This window comes from Dermacentor silvarum, chromosome 6, assembly GCF_013339745.2.
Source record: "Dermacentor silvarum isolate Dsil-2018 chromosome 6, BIME_Dsil_1.4, whole genome shotgun sequence".
Classification (NCBI taxonomy): domain Eukaryota; kingdom Metazoa; phylum Arthropoda; class Arachnida; order Ixodida; family Ixodidae; genus Dermacentor; species Dermacentor silvarum.
This window is the reverse complement of record NC_051159.1, coordinates 185,681,626-185,702,479: the sequence shown is the minus strand read 5'-3', so window position 1 is coordinate 185,702,479 and position 20,854 is coordinate 185,681,626. Positions and strand designations below refer to the sequence as shown.

The window sequence follows — 20,854 nt, the reverse complement described above, 5'->3', positions numbered from 1 at the left end:
CAGTCACGGAGGGACGCGCATGCGCGCAAGCGTCGGTCTCGACACCAGGGGTGCGGCACCAGTAGGCGCGGAGGACCGTTTCGCCACGCGCTCGCGTGCCCCGCAATATTTTGTGGCCGAGTGTGCCTCAGTCTCAAAGAGTCGAGACATACCGCATTTCGCGACTTTCTGTGCCAATTTAATAATTATAATTCCTACGTAAACCACGAACAGCATGCCTATCACTGTAGATCACGGTCTTTTCACTTCCACCAAAATCACATTCCGGCTGGTTGTCGGTCTGTTTAAGTTTGTACATTAGCTGATGCCGTCACTATTGTCCGTGGTGCAAGACAAACCCGCTTCGTCGTCGTGCTACTGCGCAGTACACCGCAAACGGCCTCGAGGTCGCTTTGCATGTATGCACTACAATAGAAACGTGTAAACCTACTCACGTCGATGTGTATGCCGGGCATGTTGTAGACCTTCACTCGAGGCGTCTCGCTGGGCAGGTACCGATAGATCTCGACATTGTTCTTGTACCACTTGATGGAGTAGAGCTGATCGCGCTCAAGGTCGTAGCTGCAGTTGAGCCACACGGGTTCTCCTCGACGTGCCACGGACGGAACATCCAGCCGCAGGAGACGCAAACCGCTGCCCACTGCGCCAGTGAAAAGCAAACGATAGGCAGAGCATTCACTTTGAGAAAGAGGACGCATTCCGTACGTAAACGAAATTTTGCTCAATGTCACTGGCTACAAGAAAATAGAGGAAGGTAGCGACACTTCCCGTTCATGTAATATTCGGCTGTCAACGACATGTGGTTTTGGCATCGTAATGTTCTCAGTGAAACTGCATGGATACTGCGACGCACAAAGAAATACAAAAGAGCGTATCAAGCAGCACTTACTATAGATTTCCGGTAATGTAGTATACACTCATAAGCAACAAGAGATGACAACAAACGCGCACAAATTTCGAGGGATGAATAATTGACACGTGTAGAAAGGTTTAGCGTTGCGCTTATAAGCTGCACGCGCAGGTGCGACGTCTTGGTGTGTGACGCAGCATGCTTGGCAGAAGCAACAGCGTCCCGGGCCGGTATTTTGTAGCGATGCCTTCCCGGTAATAATGCCTTTTCGCGCTTATCGCGCTTTGTCAGTGGTCAGAGCGACGGTCCGCTCGCGTTATCAACGGGATCAGCCGGCCGTGAGCGGTGAATGATAAAGCTAGTATAGAATAAGTCATAAGGCATCGCTACAAAATCGCGGCCCTGGCAGATACGAGGCGACTGGTGTAGAGTATACTTGTCTAAAGAGAATCCGTATAGATAGCGATCGAGCCGGTGAGTGCCTCGAGCGGCCAGTCGCGCGGAAATTTTGCGTGTATTAGCGGGCGTCTTTCACGCTCGGAAAAACACTTTTATGTAGCACGTATCGAGCAACAGAAAGCTGTATCGGGAGTTTTTCATGCTGCTATACAATTTTCTGATTTACTCTTTTAATGCAATAATATTTGAGAAGTTGATTAATTAATTAAGACTAATTATGTATTTAGGAGGAATGCACAAAATAATATGAGTATCTCCAAGCGACAGCAAACAACATTACCTTGGTTCTGTCCAGCTAAGTGGCATTTGCATATTTTTAAATATTGGTGCATGATAGTCGGGACACCCTGTATAAGCTATGCACTTCCTTGGCCAAAGTTACAGTCATATTGCGCGCTGGCCCACCCCCAAATTTCATTTGGCTCACCCCCACCACGGCCGCTGGATAAAAAAAAAATACTATAAGCTCCCCTATGCATTCTCTATGGAGTTCTATGTATCCATATGGGTATTCCCTCTGATCAATTTTTAATTGTTCCTTATCTCTTATAAAGCTACCAATCATCTACATTTACATTATAATGATTAACATTTTAAGTTAGTATATTACGCATTTTGTGCAGGTACAAGGAAGGCGTTGCAGTTTTGGCTTGACGGACTCGCTAAAGAATGTTTACGCATTAAATGTAGCGCTTCGACTTGTAGCCGCTTGTTGAACCCGGTGCAAAAGACGTCAGCATGCTCGGCACAAGTCAGGCTCCGCCGACCAGCCCTCAAGCCTCCGAACGACCTTCTGCAGGACGCAACAAATGCGCAGCACCGTAACCTGCAGCAACCAAGGCGCGCAACCGGAAGCGCTGCCGGTAGCGCGACTCGATCGCAGCGCCGTTAGTTTTCGCGACCGCCACGGGGCCCAAGTTATCAGCGGAGCTTTGAAACTGAGTTGGTTCTATGAACTCTATGTCACCACCCCGTTATCACGCAGCCAAGCGCATGCGGGTTTCCAAATTGCTGAAAATCAGCCGGAAAAATGCTCGGCGCCCCTTTACCGCACTCTAGGTATCGACACCGAAGGCGTGAAACAAATTGGCCCCGCATCTCGCCTGCCCTTCCATGTTCTCACGGTGCGTCTTTCGCCAGCACTGTCCTCCTGGTGATTATTTCCTTTCGCTTTCTTTCACAGATGTATTCGGCGTTGGACAACAATGCGTCGCCTAAACTTCGATCCTTATACAGCTGTAGCAACATAGCAAGCCCCGTTACCCGCAGTATTTCGTTTTCTACTCTCAGCTCTTTGTGTGTGTTCTGCCCTGCATGCGTAACACCGGTGACGATGGTACATTTGGCACTGGTATTTCGCGTTTGCCTCCATTTTCTAGTCGCAACGTACATGCTTTGATCATGTCCGTATGACGGAGGCCTTTCTCCCTGCTGCCATGTTTACAAGGTGCCCCATACCCAGCCTACTTGTTCATCTATCTATTATCTTCAGTAGGTTCCGAGGGGGTTCGCTCGCTAATGCCAGTCTCCACGGAGGCAGTCTCGGCCGTCGCCAAGAATGATGAGATTCTGTTCTCCCCTTACTCGCGGCCCATCACTCAAAGCCTTTCCGTGAACGCCTCCCCCCTGTCGGCTTCTGCTCTCCTCGGCTGTGCTCTCCCGAACGGATCAATTGATTTCTCCTCGCAGACGGAAAGCGCCCAGACTGAGCATCCGCTCCCAGTTGTCCAAATTTATTGCCGCGGGCGCAGAGAATCTGCATAACGGAATGAGCAACTTAGCTTTCATCAATAACTAATATACTAGCCAGGAAATCACAGCGGCATTGCAAGTATAACTTAATACACATGTGTATACAGGGTGTCCCAGCTATCACGCAGCACGATTTAAAAAAATAGGAAGCAAACCTAGTGCATATTGTTTCCACTACAGTGGAGTAGCCGCCAGTAATTTTTTTCGTTACTGAGATTTAATTAGCTAATTGTAATTAATTATCTAACTCGAGAAATACTGCCCTAATTATCAAAGTGTCAATGAGAAAGTTGTAGAGCAACATGAAAAACTCCCGATACAGCTTTCTGTTGCCCAATACTTGCTACATAAAAGCGTTTTTCTGAGCATGAAAGAAGCCCGCGAATACACGCAAAGTGCCTCGAGCGGCCATTCGCGCGGCAATTCTGCGTGTATTCGAGGGCTTCTTTCACACTCGGAAAATCACTTTTATGTAGCACATACTGAGCAACAGAAAGCTATATCGGGAGTTTTTCATGTTGCTCTACAATTTTCGCATTGATACTTTTGACAATCAGGACAGTACTTCTCGAGTTAGATTATTAAGTACAATTAGCTAATGAACTCTCAGTAACGAAAAAAATTACTGGCGACTACTCCCCTGTACTGGAAACAATACGCACTAGGTTTGCGTCGCGTAACGCCGTTCCTCTTTTTTTTTAATCGTGCTGCATGATAGCTGGGACACCCTGTATATATATATATATATATATATATATATATATAGAGAGAGAGAGAGAGAGAAGCACAACTTCGCGGTTATCTTAGGTTTATTTATCCTACAGTTTCGGTCGGTGGAACAATCTTTTTTTAAGGAATCCCTTGAAAAAGGGTCATACTGAGGGTCAAACATGGGTCACAATGTGGTTCTACAGGGTGTTCAAAATAAAGCTTCATGGTATTCTTAAAATTAGGCACTGGAAGGCACGTGAAGACCACCTGTGCAAATAAGTTATGTGGCGGGGGGGGGGGGGGGGGGCACAAAGTGAGATGATAATTATCGCTGTCAGTAGCCCCATTACCTAAAATTGAATAATTAACTTTTTGTTGACTGCAATAAGTGGGTATGTGTGATGTGTGGATTGCGCATCACGCTGCGGTGGATGGAGGACGAAAAGAAGCAGGCAACAAAGAGTGCGCGCGCGGAGGTGAATTCCGTGCTGGATGGCAAACAACGACGTCGAAGAGCGCCCGGCACGAGAACGCGCGACGCAAAAGAAAATAAAAGGGAAAAAAGGAATCCAGTGAGAAGAAAACACGGAGCTTCGAGCGGCCAATCAGCAAAAGACGATTCGGCCAGAGCGGCAAAAAAGCGAGGCGCGCTGGCAGAAGTGGGGGAGTTCCAGGAAGCGATGTCAGGAGAAGGTCGGTCACCGAACCGGCAGTTGAAGACGGGCCGTCAGGTTCCGGACCCGAGCCGCCAGGGCTTCACCCGACCGCGGGGCCTCCTGCCATCCTGTTCCCGGGTTTCACCACTCCACCCGATCACGAACTGTTGTCCGAGGCCGGCGAACTCCTGCGCCCGCAGGCAGAGCGTGAGCAGTCGGACCCGAGTTTGCGCCCAGCTGCCTGGCCAGAACGCTGCCTCCAAGTGCAAATGCCACCAAGCCGCCAAGCCAGGGCTGTTGGTAGCCCGTCCAACACACCGACTGTTGGACACCGCTTCTCTCGTCGCCTCGTCTTCGCTTCTCCACCTCGAACTGTTGAGCGCACTCACACTCGCGGCCTGCCATAACTCGCGTGTCGTTGATACCGTTCTAGCTCCGAGTGTGTTTCTTGTTGTGATTTTTTTCATTGTTGGTATGACTTGCGTTTCTTTTTACACTAGGTCTATTAAACGTTTTTGGTGCGTTTTACAACAAACGGCTTTGTCCTCCATTGGGCTCTCGGAGGCTTCGCCTCAGAGAAAAGTATGAACCATTAAAGAAAAGAACCTGCATCACAGTATGTTTGTATTGAAAAGTTAGAGGTAGTAGTGTTTCTACATTGTATCACTTGGAAGAATTCTTCAAGCGTGTCTGCGCTCCGAGATATCCGACTCCAAATTTTAACTGTCGTTCCGCATGATTACGCATGCAAGAGAGTTAGGATCAGCTCAAAGCTCCTCCCTGATGTGACGCAGCCGTTGCGTGCGGCGTTTAGTCTGACAACGGGGTGGAGGCATTGGCAAAGATGCTAACTGTCCCTCTTCCCCTCTCGGCTGAAGAAATAAAAACTTGAAGAACCCGGAACCGCTGTCGTAACATGCAGCCTGTAACGATGGCGGCAGCTGCCATGCCGAGATAATGGGGCGAACACTATCAACAGCAGAAACCGTTTTAGCTATGCTAACAAATATTTCATACTGCCGCTTTAAGTTTGGTGTAGTCATGCACAAATCTCCTGAAAACACTTGACCCATCCAGATGTAAATGCCCTAAAAGATGTTCAAAATGCCTCCCTTCCATAGCAACACAAAGCATAAACCGCTCTCGCGTCGACTCAGTAACTCTGCGCAGTACTTCTGGACGGATGCTCGCACAGGCAGACACGAGTTATCTTGTGCTTCATATCATTGACATCACTGGGCTCTGTTGCATAAACTCGATCTTTAGCGTAGCCCCAAAGGAAAAAGCCTCGCGGAGAAAGGGCATCGCGGCGGCCAAAACATCTCTCCTGCACGCCCGATCCACTGTCGTGGAAAACGTGAGTCCAACCAGCTCTTTGCCGTGGTGGAGAGATGTGGTGCTCCGTCGTGCAGGAACCACACTTAGCGCATTTCATTCAGGGAAAGATTGGAGACAAAGTCGTCGACGACAACGCCTAATACTTCTTCCGTGTACATCTTTCCGTTCAAGTTGTACTAAAAGAAGTCAGGGTCAATGATCCGGTCTCCCAGCATGCCACACTCCAGTGAACTTGATGCTTGCGCTGCCGCAGCCACTGTGGATTTTCTTGTGACCAATAATGCGCGTTGTGAACATTACAGTGCCATTGCGACAAAACCGAGCTTCATCTGTCCAAATTATTCTGTGTAAGAAATCCTTTTCTTCATCAATTTCAATCATGCCTCAATTGCAGGAATCAACCCGCCATTCAAAGTCACTTAGGTCCTGGTGAAGGCAAACATGATAGGGATGGAAATTACGCTTTCTTAGCACATCTGCGACTGTTCCAACGCTGCGACCGCACTGATCGGCAGTCGGTCGGATGCCGAATTCTGGTATCGACATTAGGCACGCTACAACGTCGATTTTAGAATCTTCATCGACGATTGTCTTCTTGGTCTGTCTCGGACGATGGACTGACCCTGTTGTGCGAAGGCGCCGAAACGCGTTTCTGAAGGTAGGCCTAGTTGGAAGGGGATGGTGTGGGTGGCGAACCGCGTACAGCCGCATTGACAATGAAGCGTTGCCATTCATCTCAGCAATTGCAAGTACCCCGCCTACTTTTTCTTCGGTAGAATCTACCTCGTCCCGCCAGAAGCAGCCATATTAGACCGAAGGGACTCCATCTGGACATTCTTGGTTATCCTTCCGTACAGAGGCGCCGCTATTCCGGAAGTACTCTAGTAGATGACTGTGAAGCTAACGCGTTTACAAGATGATGTCCTTGTGTGATCGCGAGTAATACAAAAATGTGCCGAAAAATTATCTCCTGTTATCGCGTTTAACAGGATCATGCGTACTGCGTACGGTACACCGCGCTGTCATATCTTGATTTCGCCAGCCGAGAATGGAAGTGGAACTGTTACAATCTTTGCCTATGCCTCCGCTCTGTTGTCAGACTAAACGCCGCACGCAACAGCCGCGTCACATCAGCGAGTAGCTTTGCGCCGATCCCTACTCTCTTGCATGCGTAATCATGCGAACGGCAATTAAAATTTGGAGTCAGATATCTCAGAGCACAGACAGGCTAAAAGAATTCTTCCAAGTGAAACTGTGTAGAAACACCACTACCTCTAACATTTGAATACAAACATACACACTTACTGCAGTCAATAAAAAGTTAATTGTTCAATTTTAGTTGATTCGGCTGCTGACAGCGATAATTATCATCTCACTTTGTGTCCCCCTGGCCACATAACTTATTTTCACAGGTGGTGTTCCCGTGCCTCCTGCAGTGCGCAAATTTAGGAAAACCATAAAGCTTAATTTTGAATACTCGGTATGTAAGCCTGCGCTTGAGTCAAGGATTGTTGCAGCACGAGCAGCGTGGTAAAAACATATTTAGGGCTATTTGATTTCTGAACCAATCTAGATGACCAGTGAGTCTGGTACACGAACAACGAAAGTAATCACATGGGGGTGGTGTGCAATCCCGCGGGAATGGCGGTGGTCTGCGACTAGCACAATTTCTTAGGTCATGTGGTGGTGCTACCTAACTCGGTCTGTGTAACTCTTTGCCTTTGGTGCGGCATTTTCGCAGGACGGATTCATGAGGCGTTTTCCCAAAACACCACTAATCGAGGTGTCATATTCAGGCTTAGAGAAGTACAGAGCACCGGTCCTTTGTACTTCTCTGTCTTGTGTTGCCGTTCCCTTTGCGCTGATTCTCCTATATGAAAACTCAAAGAATTTAGCTTTTCTCTAGCCCCCCACTGCTTCTGGGCCGGTCGCAATGGATGCGTTCAGGAATGAAGAACGACGTGCGTCAGCGTTACCAGGCGTTCTTGAGCTCGTGAATCTCAACGAGTGCTTCAGTCATCAAAAGACGGGAGCTACCGTGAGCGAAAGAGAGCCGTGAGGGCCAGAATTGTTCATGCTTGTCATGCCTGTGCCTTTAAGCATTTTGAAATAGTACATCGGTACGGTGTTCCTAACATATGAAAGGGCGTTAAATAAACGAAAGAATAAAGACACACAGAATGTATACCACAAGAACTCCGGTGCTTTTACTGTGCACCCTACCTTTAAAAAAGGCCTGTCGAACGAGGGGTGTGTTCGTTTATGCCCGCGTCTATTTCGCAGGATCGCTTGAAATTAAGCATTTGGACGTTTTTGTGTGTTTGTGTACGTCAATGAGTGTTTCAGTAGTTTCTAAGTATAAACTACCATGAACCAAAGAAAGTGTGCATTGCCAGTGACACGACAAGCCCAATGCACCACAGGCTAGGCCTTCTTCCCTTCAAAACGTCCGGACAGATGAGGCTTAGCCAAAGTCTGCAGAACCGAGGGGACAAGCGGCTCCGAAACGGCTCTGTAAGGACGTGCGCCGTGCAGAGCTCCGCATCGCCAGCGCTACGCAAGTGGGGCTCGACGCTGTTCCATGGTGGCTGAGCCTGCGTCTTCCTGTCGGCGTCCTTCGTGTTGTCCACAGCCGTGATTTCCTTTAGTCTGAAGCAGTCAGGATGAGTGCTTCTTAGGTGATGGAAATACTTTTTCAGCCTATACATACGACGACGGTGAAGCTAAGTAACAGGACGCGACCTCATGACGCCACAATAGCGCCGATGTTGACAATGGGCATCGTCAGCGTAACGGAATAGCCGGGCGGGAAAAATAATCCCAGTCCTGGTACTCCAACCGCAGCACAATAACGTAGGTGATTTTTGTCAGTTCGTGCCAATGGTTATAGTTGCCCATCCGTTCGTACGACGAAAGTCAGTCGCCGATGTTGGTGTCACCGATGCCATTGAACGCTCATTTTCATGATCGCAAACGCTGCGCACGAGTTACAAAGTTGTGATAATTCTTATGGCATTCATGAAGGAAGCCCAACATTTACTAGACTATAAACACGGAAACATCAGCGTCTTCAAATGGTCCAAGTAACGGGCATCTGCTGTATTCACGCCGGTATGTGCTTTGGTGCAAATAACGATGTTTTGGCACCAATAAAGGGTCACGCTTTTTGGTGCAGGCATGTGTGAAGAGTTGCACGAAAACACGTCTCTTGAATGACCCCGGATAAATAAAGTAGCAGACGTGCATAAGTGAAAAGATGAGCCTTCTGGACACCGACACGCGAACGTCATTCGATGACGCCCATTTCCTCTGAGAGCGATTCACTCCACAGAGCCTCTTCGTAGGGGGAGGCGGCTCTCGGCAGACACTGTGTACACGATGTGATCCGCATCACAGCTCCAAACGCACTTCCAACCTTCTCCTCCTTGCTGATCACCCTCCTCGACTGGTTGATTCTCTGCCGTCTTGATCCGCCGTCCTCTTCCGGCGGCCGCTTTGGAAACGACCTCAGGCCGATGCAGGCTCCGTGATCCCGACCGGACGTAATGACCTTTAAAACCTCATAAATATTCAAGCGGCGCCGGACAAGAGCCGGAAAAGATGGTCCGGCACATCCCCTGCACCGGCGCGGACCGAGCTTTGGGTTTCGGCCCGGCCGCTAAGCCATCTCTGCGCGCGACCAGGCTACGCGTGTTTATCGATCTTGTCATCCGGCATATGGCGGGTGCCCTCTTAATACGTGCTCGTCTTGGTTTGCTGGCGCTGGCCACAACTGCGGAGTTTCGCTGCGCAACACAAATGTCCTCACAAGAGGACGCTGGCAGTCAGTGTGCTGTTGGCCGTGCAAGTTTAATTTGGAGTGCGCGTTTGGCAACTTCATTTAGCGCAGATGCTACGTGCGTGACGCTATGCCAAGGAGAATAATAGAGAGCTTTAGAAGAAGGGCCCCATAAGTTTAGGATGTTTGCGACATTTCATGCATTCTGGCGGCGCAACAGAAAGACTAGACAAGAGTCGCACACAAACAGGACGGGTGTTGGTTCTGTTTGTGTGCGACGATGGCTTCTGTATAAACTAGGCAGGAGTTGCACACAAGCAGGGCCAACACTCGTCCTTCTTGTGCGCTTCCCTTGTCTCTCTTTCGCGCTGCCAAAATGGATGGAAGTTTGAATGGCCAACTATCCCGCATTTCCGCGTTCAGGTCTGGCTTTGCGCTGTGCGCAAGGCGTCAGTATTACAATAGAGGTTGGCGCTCACGCTTTGCTTCCTGAGCTTATGGCGCCACTGTGGCTATAGACACTGAAGCTACGATAAATCATAAACTTTGCTCAAATAATTGCCTTAGGCTTGTGTATATCGGATTCTAATAACAATTGTCAGAACTAATATTTCCTCCGCGAACAATTTATTGCGACTCTAACCTATGTCGCAATATTTTATCGCCGAAGTGGAAGCTACAGCTGATTTTATACAGTCAGGAGCGTGATTGCATGATATAGCGTGTCCGTCAGCTACATGCATGCGGAGCGCCGTCTACTCTCGAAAACTCACAGCGCGGCATCAAACTGCTTAAACTTTTAAATCGTACAATTCCATGCAAGGGAGAAGAAGAGGTACCTTTACGTCTATAGTAAGCACCGATAGGCAAATGTCCGAGCCCCGTGTCCTACTTAAGCCTGTTCCATTTAAACCGGAGGTACAGCGAAAATTCCGAAACAATCAGATTCACCGTTTTATCCCTTTGTCTGGTAGCATCAGACAAACGCATTCTGAGACGCCTGGTAGCTACCAGGCGCTGTTTCTCCCACGCAGCAGCCGTAGCCTCGCGCGCTGCGTCCCGCCAACATGTCGTCCACACGTATTGTTAGAACAACGACAGCTAAATCTCGCTACCGCTTCCAGCGCAGCAGCGAAATTGCAAAGCGAATAGCAGCATTCTCTGGCTATATTTCGCCCGATTCAATGGTGATCGGTGGCGACGCTACAATAACCACGCCGATGCAAAGGCTCTCGTTGGACCGAGCACGGCCGGTCTGCGTCGCGCGTTTCCAGAGTGGACCGAGTTGCACGCCACGTTCCGTCGCAGGACGCCAGCTCTTTGAAACGCACGTGCTATCGCGAAATACATTGGGGGTGTCGGATGGGGCTGCATTGGCGCACTCAGAAAATACAGCCCCCATCTTCTACCGCAACCCTCTCTTCCTGTGGCGGCGGTGGCAGTCACCTTCCACGCCGGCGCTCGAGCCGCACGAAACATCACGCGTATTGAAAATCGACTTACATGTATAGCCACCTATACTACCCCCCCCCCCCCCCCCCCCAGACGTGCTGGTTAACGGCTGTGTTCTCTGCGCGTAATTACGCAATGACATACAAAACGCTACCTAAATATTGTCGCTGCAACACGCATACGCTTTCAAGTGTATCCCATTCCGATATTAAAGCAAGTAGCTTTCTAGAAGCGTAAGGAGCTATTCGATTGCATGGACAATCATCGTCAATGGTTTCTCCACAATTAGTCGTCGCACGGAAATTTAAATGTCAGTGACCACACCTAAATGTTCTGTTCCAAACTGTTCATGGAGCCTCACGTGTCTGCAGCAATAAATCGCTCCCTTGATATATATATATATATATATATATATATATACCACCATGCCCCACTGCTCCGTGACAATATATATATATATATATATATATATATATATATATATATATATATATTATAGGGATGTTTATTGGATGGCACTCGAAGCAGCGCAAGGGCGACTGTCCAAAAAGCGCAGCACGGACTCTGAGCACGAGCGGCGCTCGAGAGCCGAAGGAAAAGACCCACTAGAAGGTACTGGCGAGGGAGACCCACTTCAGGGCGCTGGAGCGAACGACCCACTACAGAGTTCCAACGCTTCACTACAATTACCCCGGGTGTGAAAAGGGAGCCGCCCGGCGACTTAACAGGTTGTCACCATGAGTGGGGCATGGTAGATCTTGAGGCGCTCCACATTGACGATGTCGCGCCCTCGACGGCGCATGTCCGAAGACGGTTCAACGGGTTCGATGAGGTAATTTAGTGGGGACGTGCGTTCAACGACACGGTAGGGGCCTTCGTATTTGGGCAGCAGTTTCGAAGAGAGTCCAGTTGCGGTGGTAGGGACTGAGAGCCAGACGAGCGCCCCAGGAAAAAATGTGGGCGCAGAAGTGCTGGTGTCGCCGCGAATGCTCTTCTGCCGCTCTTGTTCATTTGTAGTAAAGGTCCGGGCCAGGTCGCGACACTCTTCAGCATGTCTGGCTGTGGCAGATATAGGGGTATACTCAGACGTGTCTGGTTTGTATGGAAGGATCGTGTCAATCGTGTGCGACGGGTGGCGGCCGTACAATAAGAAGAACGGTGAGAAGCCAGTAGTACTCTGAGGGGCGGTATTGTAGGCGTAGGTGACGAAGGGCAGAGTGGCATCCCAATTGGTGTGGTCGGCAGCGATGTACATTGAGATCATGTCGCCGAGCGTGCGGTTAAATCGCTCTGTGAGACCGTTTGTCTGTGGGTGGTAAGCAGTAGTTTTGCGGTGAACGACGTGACACTCTTTGAGAATGGCTTCGACGACTTCCGACAAGAAGACACGGCCTCGATCGCTGAGTAGCTCCAGGGGTGGACCGTGACGCAGTATGAATCGGTGAAGTAGGAAAGAGGCAACATCTCGTGCTGTAGCCGCTGGAAGGGCGGCAGTTTCGGCGTATCGCGTGAGATGGTCAACAGCGACGATGGCCCAGCGGTTACCAGCCGACGTCAGAGGAAGAGGTCCGTATAAATCGATGCCAACGCGCCCAAACGGCCGGTTAGGACATGGCAAAGGTTGTAGACCTGCTGGCGAGAGGTGCGGCGAAGATTTCCGGCGCTGACAATCGAGGCAGGAGCGAACAAATTTCTGCACGTACCGGTACATTCCCCGCCAAAAGTACCGTTGTCGAATTTGGCGGTGAGTTATGTATACCCCAGAGTGTGCACACTGCGGATCAGAGTGGAACGATTCGCATATTTTAGAACGGAGACTGCGGGGTACTACCGGTAACCACTGGCGGCCGTCGGCGCTCTAATTGCGTCGGTGAAGGAGCTCGTCGCGAACGGCGAAATGGTGGGCCTGACGACACAATGCGCGAGTGGGTGGTGTTGCCGACGGATCAGTGAGCAAGTCTATCAGCGAGACAATCTATTGGTCCTTGCGCTGTTCTGTAGCGATGGTGTGAAGGTCGATGGAAGAAACGGCCAGCTGAGTTCCTGAGCAGCGGGCGTTGTCGTCGGGTAAGGGAGAGCGCGAGAGGGCGTCGGCGTCGGCATGTTGGCGTCCGTTGCGGTAGAGCACGCGGTTGTCGTAGTCCTGCAGACGACGTGCCCAACGGGCGAGACGGCCTGAGGGATCCTTCAACGATGACAGCCAGCATAGTGCATGGTGGTCAGTAACGACATCGAACGGGCGACCATACAAATAAGGGCGAAACTTCGTAAGGGCCCAGATGATCGCCAGGCATTCTTTTTCGGAGACGGTGTAGTTGGCCTCGGCTTTAGTAAGCGTACGACTTGCATACGCCACGACATATTCAGGGAACCCTGGCTTGCGCTGCGCAAGGACAGCGCCAAGGCCAACACCGCTGGCGTCCCTGTGTGTATCTCTGTAGGGGCCGTAGGGTCGTAGTGCGTAGTATGGGCGGAGACGTCAACAAACGACGGAGCTTTGCGAACGCGTCCTCGCACACTGACGACCACGAGTCGAGGGGCCCCGTACTGCCAAGGAGCTTCGTCAGTGGCGATATAATAGTGGCGAAGTTTCGAATGAAACGTAGAAAGTAGGAACACAGTCCTACGAAACTGCGCAGTTCTTTGACGGACGTAGGTCTGGGGAACTCGGCTACGGCCCGAAGCTTGGCAGGATCTGGGAGAATTCCATCCTTGGACACGACGTAGCCCAGTATTGTCAGCTGCCGTGCTGCAAATCGGCACTTCTTTAGATTCAACTGTAGGCCGGCGTTGCTCAAACGCGTCAAAACATGCCGGAGACGTTGAAGATGCGCGGAGAAGTCCGGCGCGAAAACGACGACGTCGTCGAGGTAGCACAAGCACGTGTGCCACTTTAGGTTGCGCAAGACGGTATCCATCATGCGCTCGAAGGTCGCGGGCGCATTACACAGTCCGAACGGCATGACGTTGAATTCGTACAAGCCGTCGGGCGTGACGAAGGCTGTCTTCGGTCGAGCGTCCTCAGCGATAGGGACTTGCCAGTACCCTGAGCGCAAATCGAGCTATGAAAAGAATTCAGCTCCTTGGAGGCTGTCAATCGCGTCGTCTATTCGTGGCAGCGGATAGACGTCCTTGCGGGTTATCTTGTTGAGCCGTCGGTAGTCCACACAGAACCGTACGGAACCGTCCTTCCTCGCAACAAGAACGACCGGAGACGCCCAGGGACTGTTTGATGGTCGAATAACATCCCGTCGAAGCATGTCGTCGACTTGCTCGTTAATTACACAACGCTCTGCAGGAGATACGCGATATGGACGTTGCCGCAGTGGCGGTAGGGAGCCAGTGTCGATGCCATGCGTGACAGTGGACGTGCGGCCCAAGGAAGTCTGCGCGACATCGAAAGATGGGCGAAATTCTTCCAACAGGCACAGAAGCTGTGAACGCTGGACCGGCGTAAGGTTTTCATCGATGGAGGAGCCAAATACATCTTCGGGCGACGAATCCGACTTCGAAACAGCACTGAGCGTACAGGAGCTGGGCCAGTGCGTGTCATCGGGTGCGTCCACAATTTGTGCGTCTTCGAGGGGTTCCACTCTGCCGAGACATTCCCCTCGCAGCAATGTGACAGTATAGGGGGATGGATTGCTAACAAAAATAGCACTGTCACCGTGAGTGAGTTGCACTGTCGCAAAGGGGACCAACAATCCTTTCTTAGTGCGAACGCGATCAGATGGCGAAAGGAGTGCAATGGTGTCGCAGAGACCGTCGCAGTACACTGACACAGCCGCTGACGCGTTCGGAGGCACTTGGGTATCGTCTGTGACGAGCATCTTCTTCGAAAGCGATGGTCTGTCTGCCGGCGTCATCTCTGAGAACGGCGAGAGTTCTATTTCGGCGGGTGTGCAATTAATGACGGCGTTGTGGCGGGAGAGAAAATCCCTTCCCAGGATGATGTCGTGCGAGCAAGCAGGAATGATGATGAATTTGACGGCATACATGGCGTCCCGAATGACTACGCGAGCTGTGCATACTGCTGTTGGGTGAATACTTTGGGCGCTAGCCGTACGAAGGGATAGCCCCGAAAGTTGAGTCGTCACTTTTCGTAGGAAACGGTTAAGTGTGGCGTCCATAACGGATACGGCGGCTCCAGTATCAATAAGGGCAGATGCGCGAACACCGTCTACATACACGTCTATTATGTTCGAAGGTCTCTGCTGAGGGCTTTCACAGTTCGATAGTGTCGCAGCCCTTGCCTCGTGGACTGCGACGTCTAGTTTTCCCGATCTCGCGCGACCTGACGTGGCCGCATCGGCGACAATGAGCGACGTCGTGGAGACGGTGAACGGCGGGTAGATGAAGCTGGGCAGAACGTCGGTGACGCAGGCGGTGGTAGTTCGTAATTAGGGCGCCTGGACTGGCTCATTACGGGTGATGCGACTCTAGGCGGCTGCACGCGATTGCAAAAACGTGCAACGTGGCCGGCGTAACCGCACGCAAAGCATATGGGGCGGTTGTCGGAAGTGCGCCAACGGTTGGCCGGAGAGGGTCCCACCCATGGCTCAGGACGCGGTGGACGTAGCGGCTGCTGATATGGCTGCATGGTGGGCTGCAAGCGGAGCCTAGTGACATCGGCGTACGTAGGCGGTACAACCGCTGCGAACGACGGTGGTCCAGCGACGGCTTCGGCGTAACTAAACGGGGCAGCCGCAGAGATGGCTTGGGCCGGTCTAGCGACAACTTGAGCGTAGCTAAGTGGCGCCGGTGCCGGAGGGCGCTGGTGACATTCGGACATGACTTCGGCGATTTCCTGTTCAATCACTCGGCGGATGGGAGGCGGGAGTGTGGTTGATGGCTGTTCCACATGCTGCGGGTGGGCAAAGGGCAGCAGAGAGAGCTGGCGCGCAATTTCTTCGCGCACAAATGTCTTCATTTCTGCCAGCAAGGTGGCGTAGTCAGAAACGGTTGACAAGCCAGCGAGATCTGCGTCCCGTGCTGGCGGCCGACGGGTCAACGACCGCTGCCGGCGTAGCTCCTCATAACTCTGGCACAGCGTTATTAGCTCTGCCACCGTGCGAGGATTTTTGGCGAGGAGCATGGTGAAGGCGTCGTCGTCGATGCCTTTCATGACATTTTTGATCTTATCCAACTCGGACATGGTCGCGTTGGTTTTCTTGCACAAGTCCAGGATGTCCTCTATGTAACTGGTGAAAGATTCCCCTGCCTGCTGAGCCCGTTCGCGCAAACGCAGTTCTGCTGGTAGCTTACGAACAGCAGGGCGGCCAAATACGTCGATAATTTCAGTCTTGAAAGCGGACCAGGTCGGGAAATCGGACTCGTGGTTGTTGTACCACAGACTTGCTACTCCCGCCAGGTAAAATACCAAGTTGCTCAATTTTCCTACCTCGTCCCATTTGTTGCGTACGCTCACGCGCTCGTAGATAGCGAGCCAGTCCTCCACGTCGGTGCCATCCGCGCCAGTGAAGATAGGTGGATCTCGTTGACGTGGGACACCGGCACATGCGGGTGGTGCGGGAGGAGGCGTTTGCTGGGAGGCGTCTTGCGGCATGGCAGATGGTAGTGCACGGGATCGAAGCTCCAGGGGCATCGAAGGGGCTTCGGAGCGGTTTTGAGGGTACAGCACCTCCACCAATTTATAAGGGATGTTTATTGGATGGCACTCGAAGCAGCGCAAGGGCGACTGTCCAAAAAAAATCACAGCATATCCACGGGGTGAATGATGATGAGTGGGCGAAGCTCCGGAGGGAATCATCGGATCTCCCGCTTAAGGGGACGCTAGCACAAACGCGTTAGAGACGTGCAGTACTCTCTAGTAAGGGGGAGCGGCCACAGCGTCTTACGCAGCCATTTACACATGCCGGAACGTGCACCGCGTTTGCCGACGCCATCACATGACTGCTGAGAGAGTATACCCCCCGTATTCATAAACGCTCCTCGACTTGAACTTGACTTGCCACCGCCTTGGGCAGCGCGTTCGAAACGCGTTGAAGGTAAGGCGGAGAGGCCACAGCGTCTTACACCAGCTTCTTACACGGGCCGTAATGCGCTAGCACAAACGCGTTAGAAACGCGCTAGAAACGCGGCCTTTCGTTAATAGACAGCTTTAGTTTAGCGTGGTTACCGGAATAGCGGGCGTACCGGAATAGCGGGATCGAAGTGCGCATGCGCAGAACGCTAAGCGACCCATACCGTTTACCGTGCGCACGCTATTTCTCAGAGTTAACGTTACCGTGTTAGCGTGGTGTACGTAGTGTACGTAAAACATGGCGGCGGTCCCGGTCGCCCGCTTCGAACTGAATTTGGCGTTGTTTTTGTAGAATTCACTTTGTTCGTAGCAAATGACTGCGTAAACGGCTTTTGCTTAGTCTCATGCCGCTTCGCCGAGAGAGTGTTATGGCTAATCTTGAGAAATTTTCGAGATCGCTTCTCGTTTCGAACGCGCCTAAGCCTAACGAGAGAAATTTTTTCTGAGATGCGAGCGCCATCTGTCGCTAAAGTCGGGAGATAGGCGCGACGACGGCATATGGCCTCTGAGATGGGAGGATTTCGGAGGCTATGGTAGACAGCTTGTACTGCTTGTCTGTTTCGTTGCAGATCGACGGACATGTGAAGTAAAAATACAACGCGCTCCTGGCTTCCATTGCGCTGCCTATCGCACTTTCCGGACGCACACACACATAGAATTAGGTGCCCTGTGTATGCGAAATTCAAAGCGTAATGGAATAGCGTCCCGCACGTAAACTACGCTATCACGCTATACTAAAACTCTCTTTCTGCAAAGTTCGTTTGCGGAACGGTAACGCTATTTCCCGTAACCCCGCTATTACGCTAACGCTAAACTAAAACTGTCTAATGTTGGGTATTTATTGCCATCGTGGTGCTTGTGTCTATGTGTGCTTCGTGGCGTAGTGGGCTAACGCCGCGCGCTCGGAAGCGAGGGGTCCCTGGTTGATTCCGCGCTACGGACACAACTTCGGAATTTTTTTTCTCATTTTTCTCAGACTGGTTACACACTACTACTACGACGAGGGACGAACGGGTGCCGCCTTAAGGAGCTTCGCCCCTAAAAGCGCAGCACGGACTCTCAGCACGAGCGGCGCTCGAGAGCCGAAGGAAAAGACCCACTAGAAGGTACTGGCGAGGGAGACCCACTTCAAGGCGCTGGAGCGAACGACCCACTACAGAGTTCCAACGCTTCACTACAATATATATATATATATATATATATATATATATATATATATATATATATATATCAGAAGAAAGCGATTCTGGATCCGGGTAAATATTCACAGTGAAGCAGACGCGCGTATGAAGCGGTTTATTGACGTTTCGACTGGGGTCCGGCCTTCATCAGAATACAATGCTTGGCGTCAGTACAGTTTATATACATGTGCATATCAACCGAATGAAGATATGTTTACATGAAAAATGATAAAAATGAGCGAACAAAATGCGTGTAGATTATACAAAGGACAGCTGATGATACGTGTATAACAGATGGCGTTGCGAACACATCGTCTAATACAAATATAAAACGCACAGAAATGAGTGCATAACCAATTCAGTGTACAACAAAAACGTCACCAATTTTTGTTCCAGCAACAGAGTTATTTTTTTGGTTTCGCCTCTGGTAACCAGCTCTTGACTTGAATATATCTATAGAATATATAGAATTATTGAAATATTTAAAAATGTATATATATATATATATATATAATATATATTATGGTGTGTCCTGGCTCTGCCGCTGATAAAAAAAATGTCAGCAGTTTCGACGGAAAGGCGAAGCCCGAGTGCGATAGCAAATTGTATCGACCTATTCGGAGTAGGGATAGTATTTTTAGCGGCTGCATAAAGCTTGGACGACATTGGCATACTAACTGAATAACATCCGTGGTGTCAGCCGCGTCACAAGCAAACATGAATAGATCACACTGAATGACCGCAGCCAACGACTGTCAAAACGCTGGCAGCAAGCGCAGGTTCGCGCGGTCTATCGCTTCAACGGAAACTGAGCGGCGAATGCACAGCGCATACAAAGGTCAGAGCCGTGTGGAGATAAGAGGCGGTGCGGGCGACCGGCACCGTCGGGCAAAGGAGAAGTTGTTGGCAGAGGAGAAGCTGCCCCCCCCCCCTCTCCCCCCCCCCTCTTCCCGTTTCTTGCTTTCGCGCAACCGCAGCGATGGCCTAGCGGTAGAGCATCCACCTTGTATGCGGGAGGTGCTGAATTCAAATCCCGGTGCCGCCGGGAACCCACCGGTCTTTCTAATGGGTAGAGATGTCCCCTGGCCTGGTGCTCGGCTGTCGTGGGGGTTCACATCTCGAAAGAGGGCTCAATAGAGATTTCAGGATTTGTCTCTTGGCGCCTCTTGCCCAACCACAGACGGCCTTGTGGAAGAGCATCCACCGCGGCTGTGGGAGGCAAGTGCTGCCGCCGGGTACCTACCGGTAAAATAGGTACAAGCGCGCTCCTGGCCTGGTGCTCGGCCATTATGGGACCTCAACGCTTGGAAAGGGGTGTTTGACCTCAACCCGAAGGCGCCCCCACCTCAATAGGTGCTTGGGGCGCCACATGGGAAATGACCGCCATGGGAGCGGCCCAGACATCACTTTTTTTTCCGTGCTCACGTTGGTTTCGGCGGGAATTCAGGGCGCACACTCCTTTCCCAAGCGTATCACCCCTGAAGGAAGCCGAACGCCAGGCCGGGGGACGCGGCCTGGCGTTCGTGACGGAGGACGCATCATGACGGAGGACGCGGGACCAGCGCCAGCGGCGACAACCCCAACCATTGTCGTGGCGTATCCGGAAGCTCCAGGAATGTTCTGCAGAACCAATAACGTCGCCGTGGAAGATTGGATCACCATGTATGAACGTGTGGGTACCCACAACAAGCGGGATGCAACATAATGCTGGCGACTTGTTCTACTTGCAAGGCACGGTGAGGGGGTGGTTTGACAACCATGAAGATGAGCTTACGGACTGGGAGACGTGCAAGCAGGAGCTGAAGGACTTGTTTGGCCGTACACTTGGGCGGAAGAACGCCGCGAAGAAAGACCTAGCGACTCGTGAGCAAACTTCCACGGAATCATACGTCGCTTATATCCAGGACGTGCTAGCTCAGTACCGCAAGGCTGACAGTAACATGTGTGAGTCGGACAAGGTCGAGCACGTTTTGAAGGGTATCGCTGACGATGCTTTCAATCTGCTATTGTGTAGGAATTGTGCCACAGTCGGCGATATTATCAAGGAGTGTCAACGATTTGAGCTGGCAAAGAGCCGCCGCATTACAACGCTGCCAACGTTGTTCGCTAGCTTGCCGAACACAGCTGTGACTTCCTCATGCGAGGACAGCAGAATGCAGCGACTATCGACTTCGGAAGACGTGACACGAATTGTACGGCGCGAAATTGAAGCAGTGTCACCTGCCATCCCTTTTTCGGGCGTCAGTGATCCCAACAACTTGCCCATGGTACAACTTGTCCGAGCAGTAGTCCGCGAAGAGCTCGAACATCTCGGAGTTCATTCCGTTTGCTCTATTGCACCCTCACAACTCCTGGATGGACCTGCTCCTTCGCCTAGCCAGCAGATCCCTCCAGGCTATCGAAAGCCGGCCGAGTGGCGAACTGCTTTGCCTGCCGTCGAATCGGCCACATTGCGCGCCATTGCCGCAGCCGAGTCGGATCCTCACTTCCACGACCAGCCTATGGCTATTACCGTTCCGGACTGAGTCCACGCCGTTTCCAGCCTCCATTTGACCAGCAACCGTCTAACGCGGACGCTATGGCTACATGGAACAGTTCCTCACCGTCATTCCGCCGTTACCAGTCCCGTTCGCC

At 51.3% G+C, this 20,854-nt stretch overlaps 1 protein-coding gene across 1 annotated transcript in view; it reads right to left on the bottom strand.

Annotated features, from left to right (window-relative positions):
• LOC119456541 (uncharacterized) overlaps positions 1-20,854 on the bottom strand; it is a 491,108-nt gene that overhangs the window by 168,255 nt on the left and 301,999 nt on the right. The window contains exon 2 of the mRNA XM_037718374.2: positions 435-640. Coding sequence (XP_037574302.1) covers positions 435-640 — 206 coding nt within the window. The remainder of the gene's footprint in view (positions 1-434; positions 641-20,854) is intronic.